This window comes from Cydia strobilella, chromosome 22, assembly GCF_947568885.1.
Source record: "Cydia strobilella chromosome 22, ilCydStro3.1, whole genome shotgun sequence".
NCBI classification, from domain to species: Eukaryota; Metazoa; Arthropoda; class Insecta; order Lepidoptera; family Tortricidae; genus Cydia; species Cydia strobilella.
In genome coordinates, this window is record NC_086062.1 from 5,786,745 (window position 1) to 5,814,089 (window position 27,345).

The following is a 27,345-nucleotide window of genomic DNA, read 5'->3' on the forward strand; positions in this document are numbered from 1 at the left end:
ATCGTACAGTTAGTTAAATAATAATATTAATTTGATTTCTGAACACCCTTTTATTAACAAAAGCGCATTCTGACAGATACTACAAAAAAAATATTACAAAAGCTTACATTCCGTTATTCAAGTCAAGTGAGTATCTAGCTTTACAATCTTTTTCTTGGTCTACACGACACTAGCGCCAAACATTTGTGAATCGCTAGCAATCTTGAACATTTTTTGTTGTTTTGTGAAGGAAAATTGTCTCAAGTATCCATGTGTGCATATATATGTGTTATGTTGTGTGTGCGTGGTGATTTGTGTTAAATGCTGATAGAAAGAAATTAAAAATCAGGTATATTTTAACAATGAAACTTTCATAAATGAGAAGAAACGCAGTGTTTGGTGTTATCAAGTGCTAGTGAATCCGTCGGGAGGCGGTAATCGTGTACGTTTATTCGCTATTTGTGGATTCTGGATCTCGTCGACTCGATGTACCATAAACAAAAATGTCAGCGATCCTGATTTTTTGTTTCTTGCTGCATACCCGTCGTTATACCTTAATTAGATCACACGAATGATATAAAATAATGTTAAACGCTTTCTCCGGAGGTGTCGATTCGTCGAGACGGCGTACCTCAGGCAATAAATCGGCCATAATAAACGTGCGTTTGGTGTGCTTGCGACAGTCTACACCCGATCTCATTGTTTATGTATGGAGTTTAAACGAGGAATTTTTATGGGATATTGCGGTGTATTCCCGTTTTAATTGAATATCTGGATAAAATCAGAGGTGGTTGTGTTGATACGGCGCGGGTCGTAGCACGGCGGTCAGCGTCGTTCCATCCGTCAAGGTTTTTACATATCTCTATTTATAATAATCTCTGGATCGTTTGGTGCATAATGAAATTCTCGTAATGAAGTGCCGTTCCGTGGATTGGCGGGCCATGTGCCAATAACGGCACCGTGACGAAAGGCGTCTTCGTAACGTATGTATACAAACGCGTTTTGACGCTGTTTACTCATTCACAACCATCAGATTCTACCTTGACATCTCCTTGGGAGTGCTCTCAGAGCCAAACAAACCCACATTCAACTCGTAGAAGGACAAATCTATCCTGAACATGTACCTACATGAAAGATGCTGATTATTTTCAACATAACTTTCCTCCTTCCTTTTGTGACAATCCAACATCATAGCACATCATAAAATATAAGAATATGCTGTTTGTAAATGATATGCTTTGAAACATGATCGGGAAACTATGAGAACCTATTCATTGACAGAATATAGACAACATAACCCCTAAAATCTGTTTTACTGAGCATATTGCTACCGCAAGTTTTATATTTATAGTAAAATACTTTTTTATGAAAGTCTTCATTGACATAAAATTATAGCTAAATTTTTTACTATCGTACACTAACCCTATAATTAACCCTCACCTATAATTAAAATGTATCCAATTTTTTGTAAGGGGCAAAGTAAAAACTGATTTATACATTTCTATGTTGTGTTCAAGACAACTTGAGAACGGTAAACAACACGTAATCAGCAGTAGATATCGGCCTTATCACAATATGAGCATGAGCATCAACTGCATTTCACTTTACATGTAATTACTTTTGACATAATATCAATAGTCATTGATATAATACATCTTAGTGTTGCATCAAAAGGTAAATAAACAACACATGACTTGATTTTACTTAAGGCTCAATTTACACATGTTAAGTGCGAGTTTATACATGTGCTACTAAACGCAAGTAACTTGCTTATCACTAATTAATATAAAAAATACTTTGATTGCCAGTATGACTGAACCTGGAGTTAAATCCTTTAACATGTTCACTGTGGTATGGGGTCCATTCAACTTCATAATGTGAATGATGAAATTTACAAGCAAATTATCTGATGAAATTACAATGTCAAAGATTGAATTCATGTTAAATACCATTATTTAAAAGTCAGAATATAACCCGAACCTCATATCATAATTATGAAGATCCTCATGGCATAAACTGTTTGATCATAATGCTTGTGTTACAAGCTAAAATTACAAGTAGGTATGTCTGTCAAGACATCATCATTGGCCACAGCATCTTGACAGATGATTGTGGCAGTGACAGTTTTTTTTTTTTTTACACTTAGCTATTTGTTAGTCAGTTTGTTGCACAGTTGAAAGCAGGACTCCTCGGTTTTGGAATTGCTGGGGCACAAACGCCACCGGCAGAAAAAGGGTATTTTGTCCCACTTCCAAGCTGTTTTCTTGTGTCACAAGGGCCAGGTCATCAGCGTATAAGCAAATTTCCTGGAGGTGGTGTTAGGCAGGATACGACTCAACCATCGATATTTTCAGACCTATGACAACTAACACTTGGCAGTGTTGAGAGTGTGGGAAATCCTCTAGCATGTACCGCTCGGCGGCCACTGGGGTACCGTCCATTGCCCTTGTTGTGAAGACTAGGCCGGGGTTGTGGTCACTTCTCCATCGAGCTGATTTGAATGTTCCTTTGCCTTTGTTAGAAACGGCTAATAAAGTGTTGTTCCTATCTCCCCAGCCCAGTCCATGATCGTCTCCCCGTTGGCATCAGATTTCCTTTATCCCCAGCTGGTATGGTGGCTATTGAAGTCTCCAATGTAAAAGGATGAGTGCTCCAGGTAGGGAAGGGGTGGAGTGTGGCCAGCAGCTATTACGTGGACGCTTATACATATATGTTGATTATACTCGTTTCGCCGATTTTAATAGTCGTGGTGGCGATGTTGTTGGAAATGTTGGAATTGATGTTATTTGAAATCATGTTGACCAGGGTAGTAAGAGAAGACTGGGCGTATGTCGTAGTTCCATATCGTTTATGCTGGTATATGGCCGCTACCAAATCAATCCCGATATTTTACCTCTTGTATCATCAGCAGTGTGCGTTTCCAGAAGGAGGACTATGTCAACAACGTTGTCATGTAATATTTTGCTTATGTATTCCGTATTAGTTAAAAACTTTATTAATGGTAATTGATGGTTGATGGTCTTGGTAAAGATAAATAAAGTAAATAGAATGTTGTGGAAGGCAGGTAGAATGGATCCAAACAAAAATACTTGATTATTTTACAAATGAGATATACATAAACTCGAAATCACCGAAAAAACCGGAAACCCGGTTTAGCTATTTCACATAATCATAAATAATTTATTCACAAAAACCGAAAAACCGGTTTTCTAAAATACACACGGTTTTGTGACCCCTAGTTGTTTGGTTTGTCAACTCTTCCCGCCACCTTATTTTTTTATTATTTTCCTAGTACCTATTTAATGTATTCACTAATTTTAATTGAACATTAGTCTTTCAAATCTACACTAGACGCTTAGGTACGCGTTGTAATGTATACATTCTCATAAGGACCTGCACACCGCGTGCGTGACATTTGCGTGCAGAGCAATGTGACAATGTGACGTCCCTTATGTAGATTCATACATTACAACCCACCTTCGGTGTCGCAACCTAAAATTAATTTTGTCCGTTTTTCTGTACAGTCAAGTTGGCGAAGGCACGCAGGGGTATGATTAAGGAGAAGGAGAAGGGCGGCGGAGCCCGCCTCAAGGACGAGCCCAGCGATTCTGCTGAGCCTGGTGAGTACTGATATTACATTTTCGTCCTGTAAAAACGCTTCATTTATCTATTGGCAAAAACACTTCAGTTTTGATCTCCTTTTAAAACATACATATACAAATACAGAGCGCTTAAATGTTCATCGTAGAAATCATCCCTTCATCGATCATCCCTTGCGCCAGCAATGCGCCTCAATGATGTGTCGTTGCTTGCAGAGCCTATATCGGACAAAGCAATCAGTGTTTACCACTTTATTGACCTCTCCCTTGAGTAGGGAACATTGAAAGCACCCATGAGGCTGACATGTTCACCTAGAGTGTCCAAAGCCTCAATAAAAACCAGATAAAAAAAAGCCATGTAAAGTAAATTATTTATTTGCATTAAATGTGGTTAACAAAAGTTCTTATTATAATTACAAGTATCACACATTTAGCCGTATTTATAGCATGCAAAATATGTACATCTTAAATCTTACAAAATCTATTTACATTTCGTGCAATCTGATAATCAGTCAACAACAGTAAAAATAAAATGATAATAATAATAATAATAATAACCGCGGATAACCGCCATGTGGGATGTTGATTCGACGATCATTGTCCCGATAGTCGTTTCAGCGAATGGTCTCATAGCGAAGAGTCTCGACCAACACCTTGAGAGACTCTCGCTAGGTGGTTGGATCAAGGGTCAGATGCAGAAGGCGGTGATCTTGGACACGGCGCGGATAGTCCGCCGGTTCCTTTCTCTGCGGCCCTGACCACCGGCAGCTTGGGCCCTGCCCCGCTGCTGGCGGCACCCTAGGTTAGGTTTTTTATAATTTGTTTATATGTATTTTGTATTGTTTTGTAATTGTTTTTATATTTTACTTTTATATGCATATTATAAAAAACCTAACATAAGAAAAAGAATAAATAAAGAGAATAATAATAATAAATAAAATGTCATTAGCCAGTGTGGAAGTCAAAATATTCTCTAATATTGTAAAAATATTGTCTAATAGCCAGTTATACAATGTCCGTTTTTAGGGTTCCGTACCCAAAGGGTAAAAACGGGACCCTGTTACTAAGACTCCGCTGTCCGTCTGTCTGTCCGTGTGTCCGTCTGTCTGTCACCAGGCTGTATCTCATGAACCGTCATAGCTAGACAGTTGAAATTTTCACAGATGATGTATTACTGTTGCCGCTATAACAACAAATACTAAAAACAGAATAATATAAATATTTAAATGGGGCTCCCATACAACAAACGTGATTTTTTTGCTGTTTTCTTTCCGTAATGGAACCCTTCGTGCGCGAGTCCGACTCGCACTTGGCCGGTTTTTTTAGAGTTACCTTGGCCCAACTCTTATCCCGGTAGCTATCGAGACCCCGTTTAAAATTCCGTTTGAAATTTTGCGGCTTGGCGTTAGATGTCGCTACTACAAACCTCACTAAAAAAATAAAAGATGACAGGTCTCGAGACCTCTGTAGGTCAGTGGATAAAATGGCTTGAATATTCTCTGAACATGCGTTTCTGTCCAGGAACTTGATAAAATTACTATTCTACAATAATATGTCACCAGGCTGACATCTCATGAACCGTATCTCAAGGGTCGGCAACGCGCATGTAATATCTCTTGTGTTGCAGGCGTCCATAGGCTACGGTGACTGCTTACCATCAGGCGGGCCGTATGCTTGTTTGCCACCGTCGTGGTATATAAAAAAATATGTTTGTATGTCAAACTTACAATACAATAGTACGTACAATCGCCATCAGATATATCGAATCGGCCAAGTTGTTCAAAAACATCTGAAGTATCTGAACCAGACATAGAAGTTTTTGTGGCAAAATAAAGTGATTGACAAAATGAAATATCGACATACTGTCCGTTATCGATGTTACCTTAACGTTATATATATTTATTACATGTTATAAGAAGCTAGTTATCGCGATACACAACACGTTCGATATCTTCTTCTCTTTTGATATACTGGTAGTTTTCTATTCTTTTGGCACGGTATACTACATGTTTGCGTTTCAATTTTTAAGTACTAAATATATGTAATAAAGAAATTATACCGCTTTGTAATTGATTTGCATTCTTGAAATTTCTCGGTAACTTACCTACAGCAAGTAGAAGTTATACATCTTTTAAATATTAATCTATTACTTATCGATAACAGATTTATCGATGTTTCATTTTCTCAAACACTCGTTTTTGCCACAAAAACTTCTATGTCTGATCTGAACAGTGAACAAATTTAACGTCTTGCTATAGAGGCTTTGTTCTGATATTTTTGAATACCTTGGCCGCTCTGATATATCTCACGACTGTACTCTTCAGTTGCGTGCTGAGAGGGGAAAAAAATCATGTTTTCATCCAAGAAACTACTAATTAATTCGTATGACCTTTCTTTACCTCAGGCCTTCTAATGCATCTTAAAACAAATACTTCACAAGATAACATACATTTGTACGATCGTATTGAATAAAAAGAACAATAGAAATGCGATGGTGAAAGCATAAGTTATCGTCCATGCGTGTAATCAATTCTGGATTGTGTACAGAATACGAGACTGAATCTAATATAAATATTTTATTTAGTTAAATATGGTTTATTGGAGTGGAATCAGTGCGTGTATTTATTTTAAAACTAACGCAGGGTTGTAAGGGCCGATTCGGCAGGTTTGTATTTTTTTAATATTCGAACTTGTGTGAAAGAGGTCATATACAACATCCGAAGGCGTTGTTTGAGAAATTTAATACTCAATATCTTTATTGCTAATAAGCCCAGCGTAAAAAAAAATCTGCTGATAGTTCTAAATTAAAATTAAAAAAGTGTTGTTAAAACACGTTTTTTTTTGTGATGCTCTTCATCACATATCAGTCATAATTACCTTTCCAGTTTTGATTGAAGTAAAGATTACAAAATTTTAAATCATCATAATAATGTCGAAACATATTTTTCCACTTGAACACCTCAGGTGTTACAGTATTTAACCATTTATAGCAATATTACTGACTAAATATACCAGTATTGTATGTTTTTTTTACCGAGAAAGCGTTATAAATAATGATGAGTTCGATTTCATTATTAACATCAACAGGAATTCAATGAAACAAGTTTTGCAATTTTAACAGTGTTTCCTAGCAAATGGTTCAGGCAGGCAGCTTTACCTATAAGTAGTTCGTTTTTAGGATTAGAAAGAAGGTAAGCGATCTTGACGTATCTTTTTATTGAAAATCATTTGAAAAATAAGTCACAGCAAATATGTTACAATTATAAATCATATACGATCTTTTACATTATTTTGCTTTAATATTTAATATAAATTAATTTTTCAAAGCGTTTTTCAATATTTTTCAATAAAAAGACACGTAAAGAAGAAAGAACGCTAACAAAACGAACTTCATATCTTGACATCGACCACTTAGGACGACATGTTTAAGACTTTTCAAAGACCTTTTCAGAAGAAAATTTTCGTAAATGGCCTTTGCTGACTTGATTTTTATTTTATTATGCATAAGAACGCTGTTTATATCTATTTATTACATTTTGTCCTAAGAATACAAACACGGTATAATTCCAACATATTACTGACACTTTAACACGCTTGGGGGGGGGGGGGGGGGGGGGGGGGTTAGTTCTTAGAGATGAGCAATGACTTATCTTAATTGACTTAATTCAATCACCGGCGACCGCTCGTACGAATGAGTTCGTCCGAAATAACATTTTTATATTTACCACTTGTTAAACATCGCCGGGAAACGGATTAATTTCAATAAAGCAGGTCGGAATGTCGAATGGCAGTCGCTTACGTAAAAATTAGAGCCTGCGCTAACCCTTATTGGTTGTCAAAGCGAACTCCTTGCTTCTTTAGGATGCGACCGGTAAAACGCTAAGGTGAGGAGGAGGAATGATCTGTTTTAACATTACGATAGGAGTCCATTTACCATGGACCAAGCCATTGTTTTTGAAAGAAAAGTGGTTATTTTATAAAGCATACATGCACACAGAATAGAGATTTGTATATTTCAAAATATTTATCAGTACGGTTTTTACTCACTATTATTTTTAGTCGCTTTTGGCGACATGTTTCGGATTCTTTGGGAATCCATCCTCAGGCACGAAAACCGTACTGATAAATATTTTGAAATATGTCTCACGATAGTTTAAGAGCGATTTGTATATTTCTTGTGTTTCTTTGACAAATGGACCGCCAACCGCCTGATGTATGGGCCATAGTGGGCCGTCGCTCAAGAGTTCTGGAATTTACTTTCGACCACAATAACCCTTAAAGAAAGAAGAATCAATTAACGTTCTTAAATGGCACTGAACTGTGAACTCCCCACTAAAATTGTCTTTTTCAACAGGCCACGGCTCCCGCCCGCCATCAGCGTCGCTGCCGACCCCGGCGGCGCTGAAGAAGGAGCCCGACGAGCCGGCACACAGGGTCAAAATGGAGCCCCACTCACAGGAGGACTCTGGTGGGGACTTAGGGGTCGATGGGATCAAGACTGAGATCGACGGTCTCATGGACAACGATGGTGAGTGTTTAAATAGTAATCAGTACCTTTAGAGAAGGTCACACAGGGTCAAAATGGAACCCCACTCACAAGAGGACTCTGGTGGGGTCCTGGTAAGAATCCCTAGCACCTAATATGTTGCATTTAAAAAGATAAAGTAAGCAATAGAAAGGATGAACGCAGCTAGAGAAGATTAAACAAGGTTCTCCACTCTGGAAACCTTGAGGTTGATGTTATCAATACTTAGCAACGGTACAGAAATTGTGTACTACTGGCAGGGGTTTTCAAACTATGCCCCGCGCACAGAATCCGCCTGGAAGCTAGATAAAAGCCGGCCCCCAACAAAGAAACGGAAGAGTCGAAAGCGTGGAAGGCAGGTTTGAGTCCCCACCCCTGTACAAAAGAATAAGGCTTACTTTTCTGTGCATTTTTTTGTTTACTTCATGAAAAAACTAACACATGTCAATTTCCATAGGTGATCCAACAAAGTCTCCGTCGTGCGACATGCCCGGGCCGGGGTCTCTCAAGTCCGAGCGGCTGTCATCAGACTCCAACGATATTTTAGACCCGCAGACCGGGTTGCGAGGATCGTCTGGCAACATGCAGGTATGTCACCAAATTTTTTCTTACAATGCAATTCTCTTTCATCCTATTTTTTTGGGGATCTGTGGTAACTTAGTATTGTCTCTTCGTGTTTATATGGCCAGTCTAAGCAAAATCACAGTGAGAGAACTTTTGTAAGACACGTATTGTAAGTCAGGCTTGGCAATATTTTAACACATTCATTATTATATTATATTATATACGAATGCACAGGCAGCTTAAAATAATGTCCTGCACTTGTGGTTTGTCCATTCGTAAAATGTTTGTCGAGTCTGATTACGAATTGATTACGAATTCGGGCAAACTGTTCCACACTTTCACTACCCGGCCAGCTCATTGCCAGCGATTCGCTAGGCGGAATCTCTGTTCGTAGACGCTTTTCGCTACATGCTGTTTTTCCCCACGTTTTCAAATATACGCTTTGTGTTAAGAGAAGGTCCCATTATTTTTCAAAAAAATGATGTTTTTAAATTAATTACTTTCAATACTTACTTACTTTCAAATACCAAGAACCTCGTAAATCTACTTTACTTGAACAGGACGGCAACCAAAACTGCCGCAACCCGAACGGGCCGGACATGGGCTCGTGCCGCATGGGCGGCGGCGGGCCCATGGGCCCCGGGGTGTCCATGGGCATGTCCAGTGAAGCGCAGACGCTGCCGTCGAATGTCATCAGCAAGCAGGCCGGGAGTATGGAGGTAGAGTACCATGTTCATTTACAATTTTAACCCTTATTGCGAAGATACATAATTATAAGGTTCACCTATCTTCAGTTATTAGCATGGACAATTAAAAATAGTAGCGCCAGCTATCGAACTTCTTCTTGTTCGTGTAAAGGGATCAAACTTCTTAAAACAAAATTTTTGTCTGTCAATGCTTTGCCACTTCTAGCCCTCGGGGTGTGGCCCCCAGGAGATCTTCCTCAGTGCACATCGTTGACCACAGAGAACACTGTCTTATGTGTATCAGAAGATTATCTTTTGACCGACCAACTCCCGTCCTAAGTCTGTTAAGAGCTTTCCATGCTGCCCACTTTTCCTTTCCCCTGGAGGCAGGTGTTCCACAGCTGGTATTCGTAACCTATCGAACGAAATTTGACTTATTTTGACCATATATCTAAGCGCCGAACAAAATGGATTGAACTGAGAACTGCTGCGTTAGATAGTGACACCATCATTTGAAACGTTCATTTTTGTCCCTTGTAAGAGTTTAAAAGGTTTCTTAATAAGAGTGATGCGTCCTAAAAGTATGTATATTTATGTCCTCGAAAACTCCTGTGTGAATAATTAACCTTCAAATGATAACTACCTTACTAACGCAACTTATTAACGCCAGCAGCAGAGCCAAATCTTCGTGTTCTCGACGATAATGGCCAACAAGGGAGCCGAGTCTGTGATCTCCGGGCAGCATCACTCCATCATCTCCTACCACTGCGCTCAGCCGGGCACTAAGAAATATCTTGAGGTTAGTGGGATTAGCAACGTTATCTTATTACAATAGAGTCTATTATCGCTGGCATAACTGCATGTAACCTTAAAATATCTTGAAGTGAGTAAGTACGATTGTCGTTTAATAAAACCTTATCAAATGGTAATAACTTAATAAGGGTGATGAAATTATCGTCAAGGAAACTTCATCGTCTACTATTATATGACTGCAGAATATGCGTCCAATTTCGTAAGGACGTCTTGTGTGACGACAAATTTAAATTTATTATTTAAAAATAGATAAGAAAACTAAACATGATTCGCAATGCAGTTTCAATCTGAATTAGTACTACGTAAACGAAATTAATAACTAGCTTAAATCTAAAATAGGCCCTTGAGGCATTGTACCAAGGATGCTGGCGGCATTTCCCCGCTGTATCGCAATGCTGATACGTTGTGCGAGAAAGCCGCCAGCTCTTCGGTTACCAGTTACGTCAACCAGACGCTTCGCGATTTCTGCAAACAACTTATGCGCGCTGGGACCCCATGGACCTAGAGTTTCAACTCCAAAATGCAAAATCTGAATGCAAAATGTATGCTTCCAAAATTAACCCACCATTCTGCATACCATATTATACAGGTGGCTAAAAAAGAAGTGCATTCCCGTTGCTAGGGAGGTTTTGGGATTATACTGAGCAACTTTTACTATGGGACCAACCACGAAATCGCGAAAAAAAATAACCCTCCCATAGAAAATGGACCAGCGAAATTTTTTTTCGCGAATTCGGAGTTGGTGATATAGTAAAAGTTGCTCAGTATAATCCCAAAACCTCCCTGGCAACGGGAATCCACTTATTTTTTAGCCACCGTGTATATATTTAATCTTAGTAAACTAGCTAATGTTCAGAAATGTTAGAAGTACATAACTTACACCGACTCGGCATCAGATCAACAAGGGCAATCAAAGTTCAATTGTAAATTGAAAACTTCAAGGTCGTTTCTTGGGTAGCAAATAAACCTTCGTGAATAGGGAATATTACGCAAAACTCTGCGTAGAGGGCGTCACTATTCGTATATATGTATAAGTTACTCTACGGTTTAGTATATGCACTAGTGCTGCACTCTGGCGGCAGAACATTGCAGTAATACTCCCTATTAAATCTGTCGATAACCGTTTTACAGTTTTACCGCCATGTAGAACAGTAATCTCAGTAATCTGTGATAACTGAGAAGTGGGTTAGCGACACAGCCTTGGTCGTGGCGCAGATAATGCATTTGCAACGCTTTAGACGTTTACTCAAGTGTGCAACAGAAGATGCACTTATGTAATATACACGGTTGCTAAAAATAAGTGCATACCCGTTGCCAGGGAGGTTTTGGGATTATACTGAGCAACTTTTACTGTTGGACCAAGTCCTAATTTACCCTCCCATAGAAAATGGACCAGCCAAATAGTATGAAACAGCGAAAAAAATTGGCTATTTCATACATTTTGGCTAGTCCATTTTCTATGGGAGGGTAAATTATTTTTTGGCGATTTCGTGGTTGGTCCCATAGTAAAAGTTGCTCCGTATAATCTCAAAACATCCCTGGCAACGGGAGTGCACTTATTTTTTAGCCGCCCTGTATATACACAGGTACCGTCTTTGGATATTATCTGCAGCTACACTATAGGTACTGTAGGTATGAATCCGACGGTCCTGGGTCAGAAAGGCCATTTATTTTTGTGTGATGAGAACAGATATTTTTGTCTGAGTACCCACAACAAAAGCCTTCTTGGGCTATGGAGCTTAGTCAATTGTGTAAGAATGTCCTCAAATATTTATTTATACATGAGATCTTTTCTTCTTTAAAGAGATAGGTTGAATACAGCAATAAGTGTATAAAAAAACCGGCCAAGTGCGAGTCGGACTCGCCCACCGAGGGTTTCGTACTTTTTAGTATTTGTTGTTATAGCTACAACAGAAATACATCATCTGTGAAAATTTCAACTGTCTAGCTATCATGGTTCATGAGATACAGCCTGATGACAGACAGACAGACGGACAGCGGAGTCTTAGTAATAGGGTCCCGTTTTTACCCTTTGGGTACGGAACCCTAAAAAATTACCTCTGAATTCCGGATTTAATATGACCTTGAATCTTAAACGCTGGTAAAATTAATGATGATTTGTAATATGCCCTTGAATCTGTCAAGGTCGTACGATTTGTAAATACTCTGCACATTATATGATGACAATACAGGTTTTGTATGCAAAACGTTTTTGTTCCACATTGGGCTTTTCATATGGAAAATGTTAATTATTATGTATAGATAATTTACACGCATTATGTTTATTAATGATTAGGTTTTGCTCACATACAACAACTATTGCTTTAAAGTAATTGTGACAACTTTACAGCTTAATAAATAAATATCAGTTTATTAATTTCCGCTGCTTAAAAGTTGTCATGAACAGATCGCTTTTTAGCGATAAGACCGCCTGTTGTTTACCTCTGTTTTTTTTTTGTATTCTTTGTATTGTTTCTGTATTGAGGTGTGCAATAAAACGTATTTGTATTGTATTGTACGAAGAATGATTCTTTAGCATTCATCGTATTTTCGAATACTCATAGTTTCAATTTGGACACAAACATTTTTAGGATATTGAAAATCCAGTCACTGTGGGTTTTCAATATCCTAAAAATGTGAAAGTATTAGTGTGAAAACTATGTAGATAGTAATTTATAAAAAAAAATTAATAGTGTTAACAGTGCCATCTATGGGACACCCTCTATTCTGTATCGAACCCTCGCTGTCTTATCTACTTTACGCACCCACCAGGGTACCTAGTTCAAGAGAAGGCCAATAGGGTTTAATCAATAGGTTTAGGATAGTTATAAGAAAGATGTACTCGTCCACTTTACCAATAGATGATATATACGCTGGTTTTTCTCTCCGACTCCTGACTTCTTCGATCTCCGCCCACGGGTCATCAATGAGGTTATTTATTTGTTTATCAATATATTTATATTATTACTGCTGTATAGCCTGTATATATTATTAACACGTATTCTTAAATAATTTGTATATTTACAGAAACACCCACTGAAAATGGGCCAGTTCAACAAGCAGAGCCCGGCGCAATGGCTGAACAACCTCGCCATGGCCAAGACCCGCGGTGGCATGCGCGGCGGCCCCAACATGATGGGCCCGGGCGGCCCCAACCAGATGGGGCACATGATGGGCCCCGGCGGGCCTATGGGGCCGATGGGCATGGGGCACATGGGGCCCAACATGATGGGCGGCCCGGCGAGGATGGGCGGGCCTGGGAATCAGATGATGATGATGAAGGTAAGCGCAAGGAATGTAAATATGACACCTACAAAATTAAAATGAATGTTACACGAATTTGTTAATTTCTACCGCGAGTTTATTTAGCATACGGCCACAATTGAAAATAGTGTGAGAACGTTAACACATGTAGAAATAGTCAAGATTTACTTTTAAGAGTTAATAAAAGTGTGTAAGTATTTTCATTTAAAAAAACCTCCACTGTACGCATTTTTTTTAACACGATTTAAAAAGATACTTTTCTCTTGGGAGTATAATCAATTATTACTTCCAGGGCTCCGTAACAACAATATTTACGTAAGTGGGATTAAAACGATGTTTCTTTTCAGGGCCAAATGGGTCAGATGGGGCAGATGGGACCAATGGATGGGTTTCCAGGGGGCACCCCGTCCTGCGGTGTCATGGACGGCCTCGGTGCTGATGGTGAAATTCCCTGGGACACCGTGAGTATCACACAACTTATTTTATTTTATAGGAAAGGGCGGATATTGTGCATAACTGGCAAGGTCGCCATGAAATGGGGCTGCAGGTGTAAATAAACTAAATGTAAATGTATTAAACGGTCCCTTCTCTTACTGCCCTCTTGTTAGCATTAAATAAACGCCGTTTGTGGACGATCGTTTGATTCCACGTTTTAAATTCTTCAGTTTTAAATTACACTTTCATTACCCATTTAGTATGAAGAATTTATCGATTGTCAATAAGTACTACATATGTATTTCGTCGCGCTTTTTTGCCGGGGAATTAAAATGTATTTAACTTTAGTTTTTTGACTCCCTCAGTGCTCGATTCAGGAAACAAAATACACACAAGTTTAAATCTTGGAAGACTTAACAGACGATGCGAAGTGACTGATACCTTTTCATGAATACTACAAGGTTTTAAAGCATTCACTTGTCCATTTATATTTTATTTAGATTTAATGCTGCTCTCTCGGACTAGAATGATGCAATGTATAGTTAGAAAGCTACAAATAATGTTCGTTATTTCAGAAAAACCCCTCCGTAATGTCGAACGGCATGTCAAACGGACCAGGCGCGTGCGCCGAGCCGGCTGAGCCCCCGTCCAGCCAGGCCGACACTCCCTCCTCGCAGGCTGATTGCCAGGGCGGGCCTAAGGGTACGTATTTATTTACGTAACAATTAAACAAAAATTGTTGACAACTACCAGTTCAGACAGATACTAGATAATTCTTAATTGGTTACAACCACTTTTTCACATTTTAAATTTTTAACCCTTCTGTAACTTGTACGACCATAATGGTTGCATTTTTTTTTGCACTTGCACTCTCGCATCTCTCGCTTACGTATTTGTTAGAGAGTAAAGGCCACTATGACAGACAATAAAAGCGCAGACTCCTCTTCTTAATTCTTGTATGAATATCATGCAAAATCTACAATGCTATCTGTCTATTACAGGTGTTAAAATTCCAGACGAGAACCTAACACCGCAGCAGCGCGCGCACCGCGAGGAACAGCTGGCCACCATCCGGAAGATGCACCAGATCCTCTTCCCCGAGAACCCCCCTAACTCCAACCAGCCCGGGGACCCCTCCCAGTCCTCCCCGGACATCAACCCGCCCAACTCCAGTGCCAACATGAACATACCCTTCCCACCCATGTCCATGGGCCCCAACGGCCCCATGGGCTCCGGACCCAACGGACCCATGTCTACCATGTCCAACATGTCCAACTCCGGCCCCTCCTGCACCATGTCTGGCCCTATGGGCATGGGTCCCATGGGCCCCAACGGCCCCATGATGGGCATGGGGCCGGGCATGATGTCCCACGGCAACATGGGGCCGAATGGCATGATGGGGCCGAACGGGCCTATGATGCCGGGGATGGGGCCGAACGGGCCGATGGGGCCGATGTGTGGGATGAAAGGGATCAGGGGGCCGTGCGGAGGGCCAGATATGAAGGGCGGCATGTGCAGTGATATGCACATGGGCAGAGGTTGCGGCGGCCCTATGGGGGTAAGTCAAATTAAAATTACTTCAACTTGTTTCTAAATCTAGCAACCATCATGCCTGGTGCTTAGCAAAATGACAAAATTGACTAATCTGCTTTAAAGCAAAGACACTGTCCGTCTGTCTGTCTGTCACCAGGCTGTGTATCTCATGAACCGTGATAGCTAGACAGAAATTTTCACAGATGTATTTCGGTTGCCGCCATAACAACAAATACTAAAAATTAAATAACGGAATCCTCGGTGGGCGAGTCCGACTCGCACTTGTCTTGTTTTTTTTCTTAGACTACCTCTTTATTACAATCAATTCTCTCTGGTTTCAAATAAGGTTTTAATTCACATGTTCATCATGAAAACTATTTGGTTACATATCGTCGCTATACTTACTCAACCTCATATCTGCAACAATCATTTGATGGAAATGTCGCTTTTCTTTCATTCGGAATACGGGTGTTTTTGTCATCAAATAAGTGTTGCAGATACGAGGTTGAGTAAGTATAGCGGCGATATTGTAATGTGACGAATAGCGGACAAACGCGTGTTACACCTTAACTAGACCGTGACGATGTAACATAACTCGAGGTCAGCTATTATGGTTATTTATTACCTATCTTTGATTCTCTTGTTTGATAATAGTAGGTCAGCTATTATGGTTATTTATTACCTATCTTTGATTCTCTTGTTTGATAATAGTAGTAACGCTGTTTTTTTTTGAAAATCTGTTAGTTTAAAATGTTATAAAATCTATTACCCAACTCCGAAAAAGTCGAACGGAAGGTTTTTGAAGTAAAACTTCTTTAGGCGCGGCTAGAGGGTAACTCAGATTTTTTTCTGACGGAAGTAACGGTCAGTAATGACACACGCACCATAGGACACACGTCAAAGTGCCAACATAGCGATAAACGTCAAAGAAGTTTTACTTCAATCGCGCGTAAAGATTACACGCACACACTTTTTATTTTATTTTGGCAGTCTTGTATTGTAACGTATTATGGCCTTCTCCGGGACTACTTAACAGATAGGAAACAGAGGGTGAAACTGGGTGACAGCAGTTGTACCAGTGAATATGAGGACGTGACGTACGGAGTACCTCAAGGCTCTGTGCTTGGCCCAACGCTATTCCTAATTTATATTAACGACTTGTGCGACTTAAAGATCCCCCACGCAGATATATTTTCGTATGCTGACGACACCGCCATCGTCTTCACTGGTGCTTCATGGGAAGATGTTCAGAAATTCGCGGAGACTGGACTTGTAACTATTAATGAATGGCTTAAGAACAATATTCTTACGTTAAATACCACCAAAACAAATTATATATGTCACAGTATATACAGTAATACACAACCTGTTAATAGTTTCGACATTAAAATACATAGCTGCTGCAACAATGTACTAAACTGCTCCCAGCGAACCTGTCCCACCATACTAAAAGTTGATAGCACCAAATATCTGGGTGTCTTTGTGGATCGGGGACTCTCTTGGTACCAACATCTCGAATATGTTATATTACGACTACGAAAGCTTAATTGGATTTTTAAAAATTTAAGACATGCGGTGCCAAGAGCTGTCCCGGATTCCCATGGCCACAGTAGAGACATTTTAAAAGAGATCTACACATCGTTGGTTCAGCCCGTGTTAACCTATTGTTTGCCTGTTTGGGGTGGTGCTGCCAAGACTCGCTTTATAGACGTAGAGAGAGCTCAGCGTAGTCTTCTCAAAATTATGTACTTTAAGAAGATGTGGTTCTCAACTGACAAGTTATATCAATTGTGTAAGTTGCTTACTGTCAGAAAATTATATATACTAACCTCTGTTCTAAGAAAGCACAAAACAACTACTTTTGATTGCAACATTTTGACAAGACGGAGGAAAGATATTGCTATGCACCTACCTAAAACCAACACCACTTTTGCTAGTAGACAGTATAATAAGCGTTCATCGCACCTATATAATACTTTAAATAAATCACTAGATATATACCCAAAGCTACAATATGATGTAAAAAATAAAATAACAAATTGGTTGGAAGATAAAAACTACGATCAGGTGGAAGACTTACTAGGATATGTAGCCTAGCCTAGCCTAGCCACACACACACACACACGCACACACACACACACACACACACACACACACACACACACACACACACACACACACACACACACACACACACACACACACACACACACACACACACACACAATTAATAAAGAAACATAGCTTTAAGAATAGTATAATACTAAATAATTGTAATTTGGATATGGAAGAGCGGTGCCTCCTAGCACAGGTTATTTTGTAAATAACTTAAAAGGAGACACCAGCCACTATAATATTTGTAAAGTTTTTGAATGAAATAAAACAATTTTGATTTTTTTTGATTTTGATGGCAGTCTATACTGATGGCGCCGGTTAGAATCTGGCCTTGGTCCAGTAGCCAAGGGCTTAATATATTTTCAAAGTATATGACTTCCATTTCAGTTATGTTAAAGTATTCTTCTTCTTCAGTCGGTCCCTCAATACTGAGGATCGTGACATCATGTCCTTCTGCTGAAGACCAGGTTCCTCCATAGGGTTCTGTTCCTCGCCAAGCGCATGGCCTCGTGCAGTTTTAATTGCATGGTTAAAGTATTAATCAACCCTTTAACGGCTTTAACCCTTTTATCCTATGGGTTCACTATTTTCTACACATAAAGATACTCATCTCTTGTTTGTAGCGCATGCCTAATCCCATGGGCGGAATGGGCGGCCCTAAGCCGTGTATGATGGGCGGACCTCACATGGGGCCCAGAATGATGCCGGGTCCTAACATGAACGCCATGAACGGTAAGCACTAACTATTACATAATGCAAAGACGAGTGAGCTATTTCACTCAATTTTTTGGACTCCTTTCGCCTACCGATCCGAACAGTTATAAAATTGAGTCTAGAAAGAAAAATTTTCCTTCTGTTCTGTTCCGTGAATTATACCAGAATTTCTGACGAGATTTATTAATGATAATATTATTTTAGGTGGTATAATGATGGACGGAATGATGATGGGACACGGAGACTGCGGCCCTGAGCACCACGGGATGCCAAATGGACCACAGTGCGAAGAATACGGCAGGAGAAACGTGAGTATACTAATAATTTAATCTACAGTGCCAGTATAAAGTGTCCCTAAATCATTCACATTTTTGTAGCTGAGTGTCACTGCACTCTTTTTGCTGAATAATGCCATGGCATTTCGACATAATTATTTATATAATTTACAAACCAAATGATTACCAGCTGTATGCTAGATTAGAATGAAACAGTAATAGAATGCTTTTGTAAGCATACATAGCATTCATCACTCGCTTCACTCGCACCGAACTTTTGACCCTATCAGATAAAAGATCGCTTCTGCAGTTATATTTTCAACAATATCGCTAGCTTCTGCCGCCGATTTTATTGGCGTAGAATTAGTTATATGAATATCCCTGTTCCTTAGTAAATTCCACTCCCCTTTTCAACCCCGTAAGAGATGACGTCCGTAATAAAATAAACTAAGTAAGTTTGCACTATTTATCATTACTTTTTAATTGTACTTCGATATGTGAATTAGGAAACTATAGGTCTATAAAAAATCAATTTGTAGCTATTAGCTAAGTTGCTTATCTTTATTTTAAGACTGTTTGTTTCTCAATAAATAAATAAAAAAATGTGACATTTTCAACCAAAAGGAACCACATTGTCGCTTGTCAATAGGGTTGATTTTCAATTGAAGCTATATGGAAATAGCGCCTTATTGACAACCGACAATAAGTACCCTTTTGATTGAATGTCACAAATGTATCGTATGTCTTTTCTCAGGAGTCTCAGGACTATCTCTGTGCCAATTTTCGTCTAAATCCGTTCAGCGGTTTAAGCGTGAAGAGGTAACAAACAGAGTTATAGGGATTTGCTAATGATATATGGTTTTCTGCAGATGGGTCCAGGCGACCCCGGCGGGCCCGGAGGTCCCGGCGGGCCCGGGGGGCTGCACAAGGCCGGGCTGCGCAGCCCCAAGAGCCCCGCCACCACCGGCGACATCGACTGGCAGAAGATACACCACCAGTTCTTCGACGACCCCAAATCCATGGACACTGACTTGAGTAAGTATTAATAAACTTATTACGTATTTGTCATAACCACCTTTGTCCCACTGGTCACAGGCAGCCCACTGCAAGAGGGTTTGACCTTTAGCCCCCACGCGTTTAATTATTAATTTATCTAAAAAAATATCAGATCATAAAACAATTATTCTAATTACACATGAGATCATTAATTAATAAATTATTGTACAATATTCATATTATAAAATTGTTTTGTTATAAATTTAGGTAAGTATGTATGTCATAGTAATTTAAATAAGTATGTCATTGTTTTAATAAATTACTTAGGTGTCTGTAACATTATCATTAAAAAAGTCCTTTAAGTCGTAGTAGTATATTACTAAGACTCCACTGTCTGTCTGTCACCAGGCTGTATCTCATGAACCATGATAGCTAGACTGTTGAAATTTTCACAGATAATGTATTTTTGTTGCCGCTATAACAACAAATACTAGAAACAGAATAAAATAAATATTTAAGTGGGGCTTCCATACAACAAACGTGATTTTTTTGCTGTTTTTTTTTCGTACTGGTACGGAACCCTTCGTGCCGCCGACTCGCACATGGTCGGTTTTTTTAAATATAATATGTGATATTGCAGGCACGCAAGTGAAGTCGCCGTGCTCGGAGCGAGGCGGCTGCTTGCCGCCGCCGCCCTACGGCGCCTCCCCGCTACACCGCTCCGCCTCAGTGCCTATAGGTAACTCTACAATATTGTTAAACTTTAAGAGGCGTTTACAAGATATCTCTGTCCGCGACCTTGCTCACTAAGGTATAGTCTGCATCTTCTCAAATGATTTTTTCGCCAAAGACCCTAATCTGTTAAACAAAAGCCTTTGTTCTTTTTGTGCGTGCGCGTGCCCATTGTTGGTGAGCGCATTCCACTCGCTCATACACAATGGTCACGCGCTTACAAACAATGGGCACGCGCACGCATAAAAGGAACAAAGGCTTTTGTTTAACAGATTAGGGTCTTTGGCGAAAAAATAATTTGAGAAGATGCAGACTATACAGCGTAAACGATGTATTCATCGTAGAGATATCTTGTAAATGCTGCCCAAATTTTATCGTCGAAAAACAGTCAAAGCAGATTACCTACTCGCTGATCGCCACTGGTCTATACCTGATATCTTATCTATATCTGTCGACCAAATTGTTTTTTTTTAAATCCCTCTTTTTATTTATCAAGCTCATCAATCAAGTGATTTAGCCGGTTACGACGTACCTTTCTTCACTCCCTTTTACCCGAAGCGTATGTTACATATGTTTTACATTATTATATGTAGATATCTCCACCGGCATGTCTGCAGGGACACAGTCAGTATCAGATAGGCCGGAACTCATTCAGCTCGCTTTTTTATCGAGGTCTGCCCTAATGTCTAATTAGGCAAGCGAGTGGTAAAAAAAAAAAAAAAAAATTGTTTATTTACCAAAAAATTATACATTGATTTATTAACCTATGATCTCCACACTAGGCTAGGCCTGTCTTGTGGAGTCAGTTGAGAAATAAATGATTTTACACCATGCATGAAATAAAGCACCAGAAGGTTAATAGAGAAACGTAGACAGCAGTTAAAGTCAAAGTCAATATAATCTTTATTCAAATAGGCCTAGCAACAAGCATTTTTAAATTGTCAAGTTTTAAATATTACCTTAATCTAAATATCAGAGCAATTTATTGATGCAGTTATTATTATTCTTAAAAACATTGAATTATTATATATAGGTATGTCAAACTTAATAATAAGAATTCACAAAAGGATCGTCAAACACCAAAATTGTATAAAAAATACTAGTCTAGCAACTTTCTAGAATAAAAATCTAAATGTCAAAAATACGGATTACCTAATATAGGTATTCATTGAATTATCAATTTCATCATTATTAACACAATAATAAATAATTAATTATTTTCAATCACAATCCCACGGTGTTTCATCATTCATATAGTCTTGTGTGCTATAATAGGCTTTGGAGATAAGTTTACGTTTTACATATTTTTTCAATATATTAACAGATAATTCAGTGATGATATTTGGAAGTTTATTATAAAATCTTACACAGTTACCTATGAATGATTTTTTAATTTTATGGAGCCGAGTGAAGGGTACTTCAAGCTTATGCTTATTTCTAGTATTAATGTTATGTATGTCACAGTTTTTCTTAAAACTGGCAATGTTTTTATGTATGTATGTTATTTTTAGACACAATTTTTTTGTGACGTCACATGCTAGTATTTCATATAAATTTCATAGTAGCGAATTCGTTTTGACAGTTCGAAAAAAGAAACTGATTTGACTAGTAGTCAAATACCCTATTCTAATGGCCATAGAGACTAGGGACATCCCCCCACTGCAAGCTATAGTTGTACATCGGTGTACCTGTCCCCCCCACAGCCACCCAGTCCCCCGGGCACGGTTCAGTGCAGATGCCGATGTCGGCGGAGGCGTCCCGCGCCGGCTCCGGGCTCAACAGCCCCGCGCACTGCAAGCCCCAAGCCAAGCAGGACGCGCCAGGTCAGTTCAATCTCAACCCTGCGCACCTAGCTATAAGGCTTATGTTACAACCGGCTTACGTTGGCGTGTAGGGAGAGACGGTTATCGGTCGTTAGTAGACCTTATTCTGTTGCAGTAAGGTTTACGGACCGTCATTATATTTGAAGCGAAAAGGCGATACCAACACCGCAATTTCCCGCGAGAATTACTAATTTAAAAACTACACATTGAGGACCTGAAATTGGCATGATGACAGCGACAAAGAATCATTGAAAATAATGGCTTCAAAGAAACATATATGTTAATATGATTTTAAATAAAACCGACCAAGTGCGAGTCGGACTCTCCCACCGAGGGTTCCGTACTTTTTAGTATTTGTTGTTATAGCGGCAACAGAAATACATCATTACGGTTCATGAGATACAGCCTGGTGACAGACAGACGGACAGTGGAGTCTTAGTAATAGGGTCCCGTTTTTACCCTTTGGGTACGGAACCCTAAAAATTAAAAAGTAAAACCGGCGCCCGATTTTTTTTTTCACTCAAAATTTACATGTATCTAAATAATTCATCTTAAATTGCAACCGTGTGAAAGGTTTAAGGGAAAATTCGTAACTGTAAGCATGTAAAGTAATATATTCGTGTGTGAAGTACTCATGTACGTTTTCGCGCGAGGTTTAAACTAGCTATAAAAAATGCAATTATTTATGTTAAAACTTATGAGCATAGCTGAAATATTGTGTTTTTCGGAACCAATACAACATGTAGGTACACACCTACAATATTAAAAGAGATTTCAAAATTTGTCATCATGCCAATTATAGATAGTCGAATCAAGTTAACTCTGCATAGCATTTGCAATGACAAAGTGTGACAAATCATCGTTAACGTCAAATTTCTATTAATATATGACGTTCATAATGCCACTCTCTCACTTTGCCCTGTTCAAATCGGTGCAAAGTTAGCCTAGGCTGCATCTATGCAGCTTTGCCGCAACAGGTTGTGGAGTCGATGTGGAATCGCCGGCGACATCATATTACTTTATTTTAATTTTGTCTCTTCCTACACGCTCAATGTCGACCGAGTATAAAGTAAGATAACAGACACCTCGGATCAAATAATAGATGTACATATGCAGATCCTTTGGTCGTTTCGTGAAACATAAATTACAATAATGGTGATCGGTAATAAAACAGTTGATCATTTTGTGAGTTCAGTTTCTTTTATTTTTTAACTTCTTACAGCAATATCTTGATACGTGGTGTCTGTTTCACTGTATACCTTTAAGGCTCTTTCATTGTACTAAATAATCGAGTGAAATAAACATCAAAGTAAGAGTAAACTCGCCTTTTATATGCACTTTGAATTCATTCTCTTTTATACGCTGCTATACTGTAGGTAAGTCTAGCAGACGCATGTTTGGACGAGCCATAGACGACGCATGCTTTTTATCTGTTAGACATTTTCCCAACCACGACGAATTTTTATTTGCAAAGTTTTTTAGTTGTTTTCCGTAGTTGTAATGCGTATTTTTTTGTTTTCCCCCCTCCCCCCCCGCAAACGCTTGACGCTTGAAATCCCAACGTGTGACATTAACCCGGCCAAACGTCAAAAGAGATACTAGAAAAGTTGGACGATGGCGTGTTTGTGCGAACGCTGCAATGCTTGGCCGCTCAGCAGCAGAAGAACCAACAGGCGGGTGTGGGCTCGCACGGCAAGGAGCCTAGTCTGATGCCCGTTCCGTCGCCGCAGCAAATATCTTATCTCAACCAGTTCGAAGGTAACATTTTAGCTTTGCCGCACACAGAAATAATTGCTTACATGTCAAAACTTGCCAATTTAAAGAGTCCACGGCAAGCTCGGCCGAATTTCACCTTCCCATACAAACGGACTTTCGTTTTCATTTTAAAACTACGCGTTCGATTGAAATGAAACTTTGCACATACAATGACATGACGCATATCTAGGTCTGTAATTAGTTTATATAGCTCTAGTATATAAAACAAACGAAATAGAGCAAAAAAAACTTTTGTATGAAAAACTTAAATTCGCTGTATTTTTTTTACTACTGTACCTGAAGCTACATAAACTAATTACAGACCTAGATATACCTTATCCCATTGTAGTCGTTTTAAAATGAGAGCGTAACTACGTTTGTATAGATAACCGAGCTTGCCGGGGACACAGAATTATCTTCAAATATTACACCAAAAAAGTTTAGTCTCATAATTCCTTGCATAAAATTATCTAATCTTGAACTCTTACAAAGTATCTCAGGTTGTTATTCCATCTGTCCTATTTGCATTGCGTCTCACTCTCTCACTAAGCAAAATGTGAGACGCAAATACACATTAGACAGAAATTCGACAGTTGGTAATACCCTAAGACTTAATCTTGTAGAGTAGTTCTAAATAAATACTGTGAGGAATATATACGCAATTTTAATAAGTTGCTTCTAAATTGGATTTAGCGGCTTTTTGCGTTTCATTCTTAAAACGTACAATAATGTAAATACTCATTTTTAAGTTGGGCCTTATTTTAATCTCATTATTTCTGATGGCGGCCTTTCATTTCCGTTACGCTTTAAATGTTTTCTTTTTTCTCCAACGCTTTAACTTGGTTTATCATAGCCATTTTATAGCCAAAACTATTAAGTCGTTTCTATGTGTTTTGTGTGTTGTTTCGTTAAATCACCTTGTTTTCATATGGTGGTGGTTGGTGAAAATGTGCTAACATGTGTTACTTTCATTACTCTATGGCTAATTCGTCTATCACCCTGTCAGGCTGCCTGTTCACTGAAGCGGAGCGAGGCTGCGGGGCGGTGTTAGGTAAAAATTTACGAATAGTGCAAAGAATATCACATATTTTTGAAATTCTATTAGTGGATTTTTATCTCGCTCCCCGCTCCGCTCCAATGGACATGTAGCCTTATATGTGTTGCTTGCATGGAAAAGGGAGTATAATTGTTATTATTACAGGTCAAGAGCTGACGATACAGAAGCAGCCTAATACTTCATTAAAAGACAACGGGCCGCCTTCGAATAGCGGCGGGCAGACGCCGCAGTCTAATTCGAATCAGAAATCACCCGCTGGGTAAGTTTCTCAATCCCTCGAGTCCCAGCTTTTATAATTGTCTAAATCTCTAAGTCACAGGGGTATTAGACATCAATTATCATACATTTTGTATAAAACGGCGTGTGCGGTGCGATACCCACGTGCAAAGTTGGTGGTGAGGGAAATACAAACGTCGCCAACGCACGCAACGACGTGGTAGAAATGTGAACTTTCGTGGGAGGACATCGTCATACTAATTGGTAGCTTCCCGTCAAATATGCAATATATCCCACACCAACTGGCGGCGCCACAGTCATACACGGAGCGAATAGCGTCCATGAAACTTGGGCGGGTGCCATTGTAGGTAAAATCGGTCGCACGCATGCGCGCCAGTTAGCAACGCTCATACTATTTTTCGTTAACCCACTTTTTCAAATCTTCATTTGAGATGGACACAGAGGTATTGGACAACTTAACACGTTCGCGGACGGTTAGTGATGTCATGTGTCATAAGCCAAAGGAAACAAAAAAACCGGCCAAGTGCGAGTCAGACTCGCGCACGAAGGGTTCCGTGCCATTACGCAAAAAACGGCAAAATATCACGTTTAATTGTTGTATGGGAGCCCCACTTAAATATTAATTTTATTCTGTGTTTAGTATTTGTTGTTATAGCGGCAACAGAAATACATCATCTGTGAAAATTGCAACTGTCTAGCTATCACGGTTCATGAGATACAGCCTGGTGACAGACGGACAGACAGACAGCGGAGTCTTAGTAATAGGGTCCCGTTTTTACCCTTTGGCTACGGAACCCTTAAAACTACGCGAATGCGCATTCGTGTCTGCGAATGTGTTAAGGAGTATTCTTATTGTTACTTTTGTTTTTTTTTTACTATTATTGTTTTTTTTTAAGGATGATGCCCGGCACGCCAGAACCTCACTCGTCACTCTCGGAACAGCGGGCGGGAAGGTTTTCGTTAGAACAGAGTCCAGGGTTCAACAACCCTCAGACACCGACGTCGCAAGGAAACAAATGTGGACAAGGTAATGTATTTACTCTGATAAAAATTTAATGACGTATAAAAAAGAAGACTTACACGTAACTTGAAGAAAAAAGGAAAAAATATTAACAACTTTTATGCATTTATTTCTATATGAACCCTTTTTTACCTCTGTTTTGCTCGCATTTATCGCACTATAGAAATAAAATGAAGTCCTGTGGGGTAAGAGTAACTATGGGGCTTTTCATTCTATTTGGGGCAAGAGAAACAGTATGAGGATTAGCTACAAGTGCTTCTCTTGCCCCAATGTTTCTATTACCCTTATATTTCTGTCACGCGAAAGAGGAAAATACACGTATTATGTATATGTCGTGATAAATTGTGGTCCTTAAAATCTAAAATTCTTTTAACATAATGAATTCTCTTCATCAGATGAGAAATCCAGACCAAGCCCGTCCTCAAACCGGTCGCAGGACCCCTCCAAGACCCCTCAGCGCGACGGGCTCAGCCAGGGCCCGTACGCGCCGCCCTCTTCCGGCTCCTGCGCGAAGAGCAGCTGCAGCGTGGTCAACAGCGCGCCGGGGGGCGTTGATGACTCTATGACAGGAAATAATGACGTAAGTTGTAATCGTCTATTGATGCGGCCTCAGTTAGGGGCTATTCATAGGCCTCCTTTTCTAAAAGCAGCTGCTATGTAGCATACGATGGCTGAGATACGCGTCATACTCGTGAACGGGTGCTGTTTGTGGAGACCGGTCTGTTTAAGTTTACACGGGCTTCATTTTACCTATGTAACTACTTTTGAGTGGCATTAACGTGAGGCACTTCATTCGGTTCTTGTCTGTTTGTCTGATTTAATATCTTCTTTTTATTAATTATATAACAATTCAAGTCTTGGAGACCCTTTACATCTCTGGATAATTTGATGATCTTTTTTATTGTTATATACATTTTATCTCTGACACCTAGAGACTTTTACATCTCTAAACAATTTTAGTACTTGTGTTATTTGTTTAGTTTTTATTATTTTTTTTTTTCTTGTGTAATTTAACATTTATATTTATGTAATTGTTTTTTGTAATTTTGGATTAATTTTATTGTTTGTAAAAATTGACATGTAAAAGTGCCCCTGTGGCCTATTTGCTGAATAAATGTTTGATGTTTGATAGAGAAATATAAGTAAAGAGTGGTAACTCCATACATCAGTTTTCTTACCAAAACGCTAGTTATTTCGTAGTCGACATCTAACGTCAAGTAGT

General features: G+C 39.3%; 1 protein-coding gene across 6 annotated transcripts in view; it reads left to right on the top strand.

The window, feature by feature from the left end:
* The first annotated feature begins 177 nt into the window (after nucleotides 1–177).
* Nucleotides 178–27,345, top strand: part of LOC134751386 (collagen alpha-1(I) chain-like) — a 33,569-nt gene continuing 6,401 nt past the window's right edge. The window contains exons 1-19 of one of the 6 annotated variants that reach the window (XM_063686749.1): nucleotides 178–328; nucleotides 3,504–3,599; nucleotides 7,933–8,106; nucleotides 8,561–8,691; nucleotides 9,228–9,386; nucleotides 10,024–10,152; nucleotides 13,194–13,448; nucleotides 13,778–13,891; nucleotides 14,441–14,567; nucleotides 14,867–15,423; nucleotides 18,137–18,245; nucleotides 18,432–18,535; nucleotides 19,372–19,537; nucleotides 20,139–20,237; nucleotides 21,934–22,053; nucleotides 23,647–23,811; nucleotides 25,010–25,124; nucleotides 25,999–26,129; nucleotides 26,519–26,703. In XM_063686749.1, coding sequence (XP_063542819.1) covers nucleotides 3,530–3,599; nucleotides 7,933–8,106; nucleotides 8,561–8,691; nucleotides 9,228–9,386; nucleotides 10,024–10,152; nucleotides 13,194–13,448; nucleotides 13,778–13,891; nucleotides 14,441–14,567; nucleotides 14,867–15,423; nucleotides 18,137–18,245; nucleotides 18,432–18,535; nucleotides 19,372–19,537; nucleotides 20,139–20,237; nucleotides 21,934–22,053; nucleotides 23,647–23,811; nucleotides 25,010–25,124; nucleotides 25,999–26,129; nucleotides 26,519–26,703 — 2,910 coding nt within the window. In that variant the 5' untranslated portion in view covers nucleotides 178–328; nucleotides 3,504–3,529. Of the gene's footprint in view, nucleotides 422–457; nucleotides 828–3,503; nucleotides 3,600–7,932; nucleotides 8,107–8,560; nucleotides 8,692–9,227; nucleotides 9,387–10,023; nucleotides 10,153–13,193; nucleotides 13,449–13,777; nucleotides 13,892–14,440; nucleotides 14,568–14,866; nucleotides 15,424–18,136; nucleotides 18,246–18,431; nucleotides 18,536–19,371; nucleotides 19,538–20,138; nucleotides 20,238–21,933; nucleotides 22,054–23,646; nucleotides 23,812–25,009; nucleotides 25,125–25,998; nucleotides 26,130–26,518; nucleotides 26,704–27,345 lie in introns of those variants that run through there. The other 5 variants (XM_063686752.1, XM_063686748.1, XM_063686751.1 and 2 more) reach the window with 5 other exon arrangements.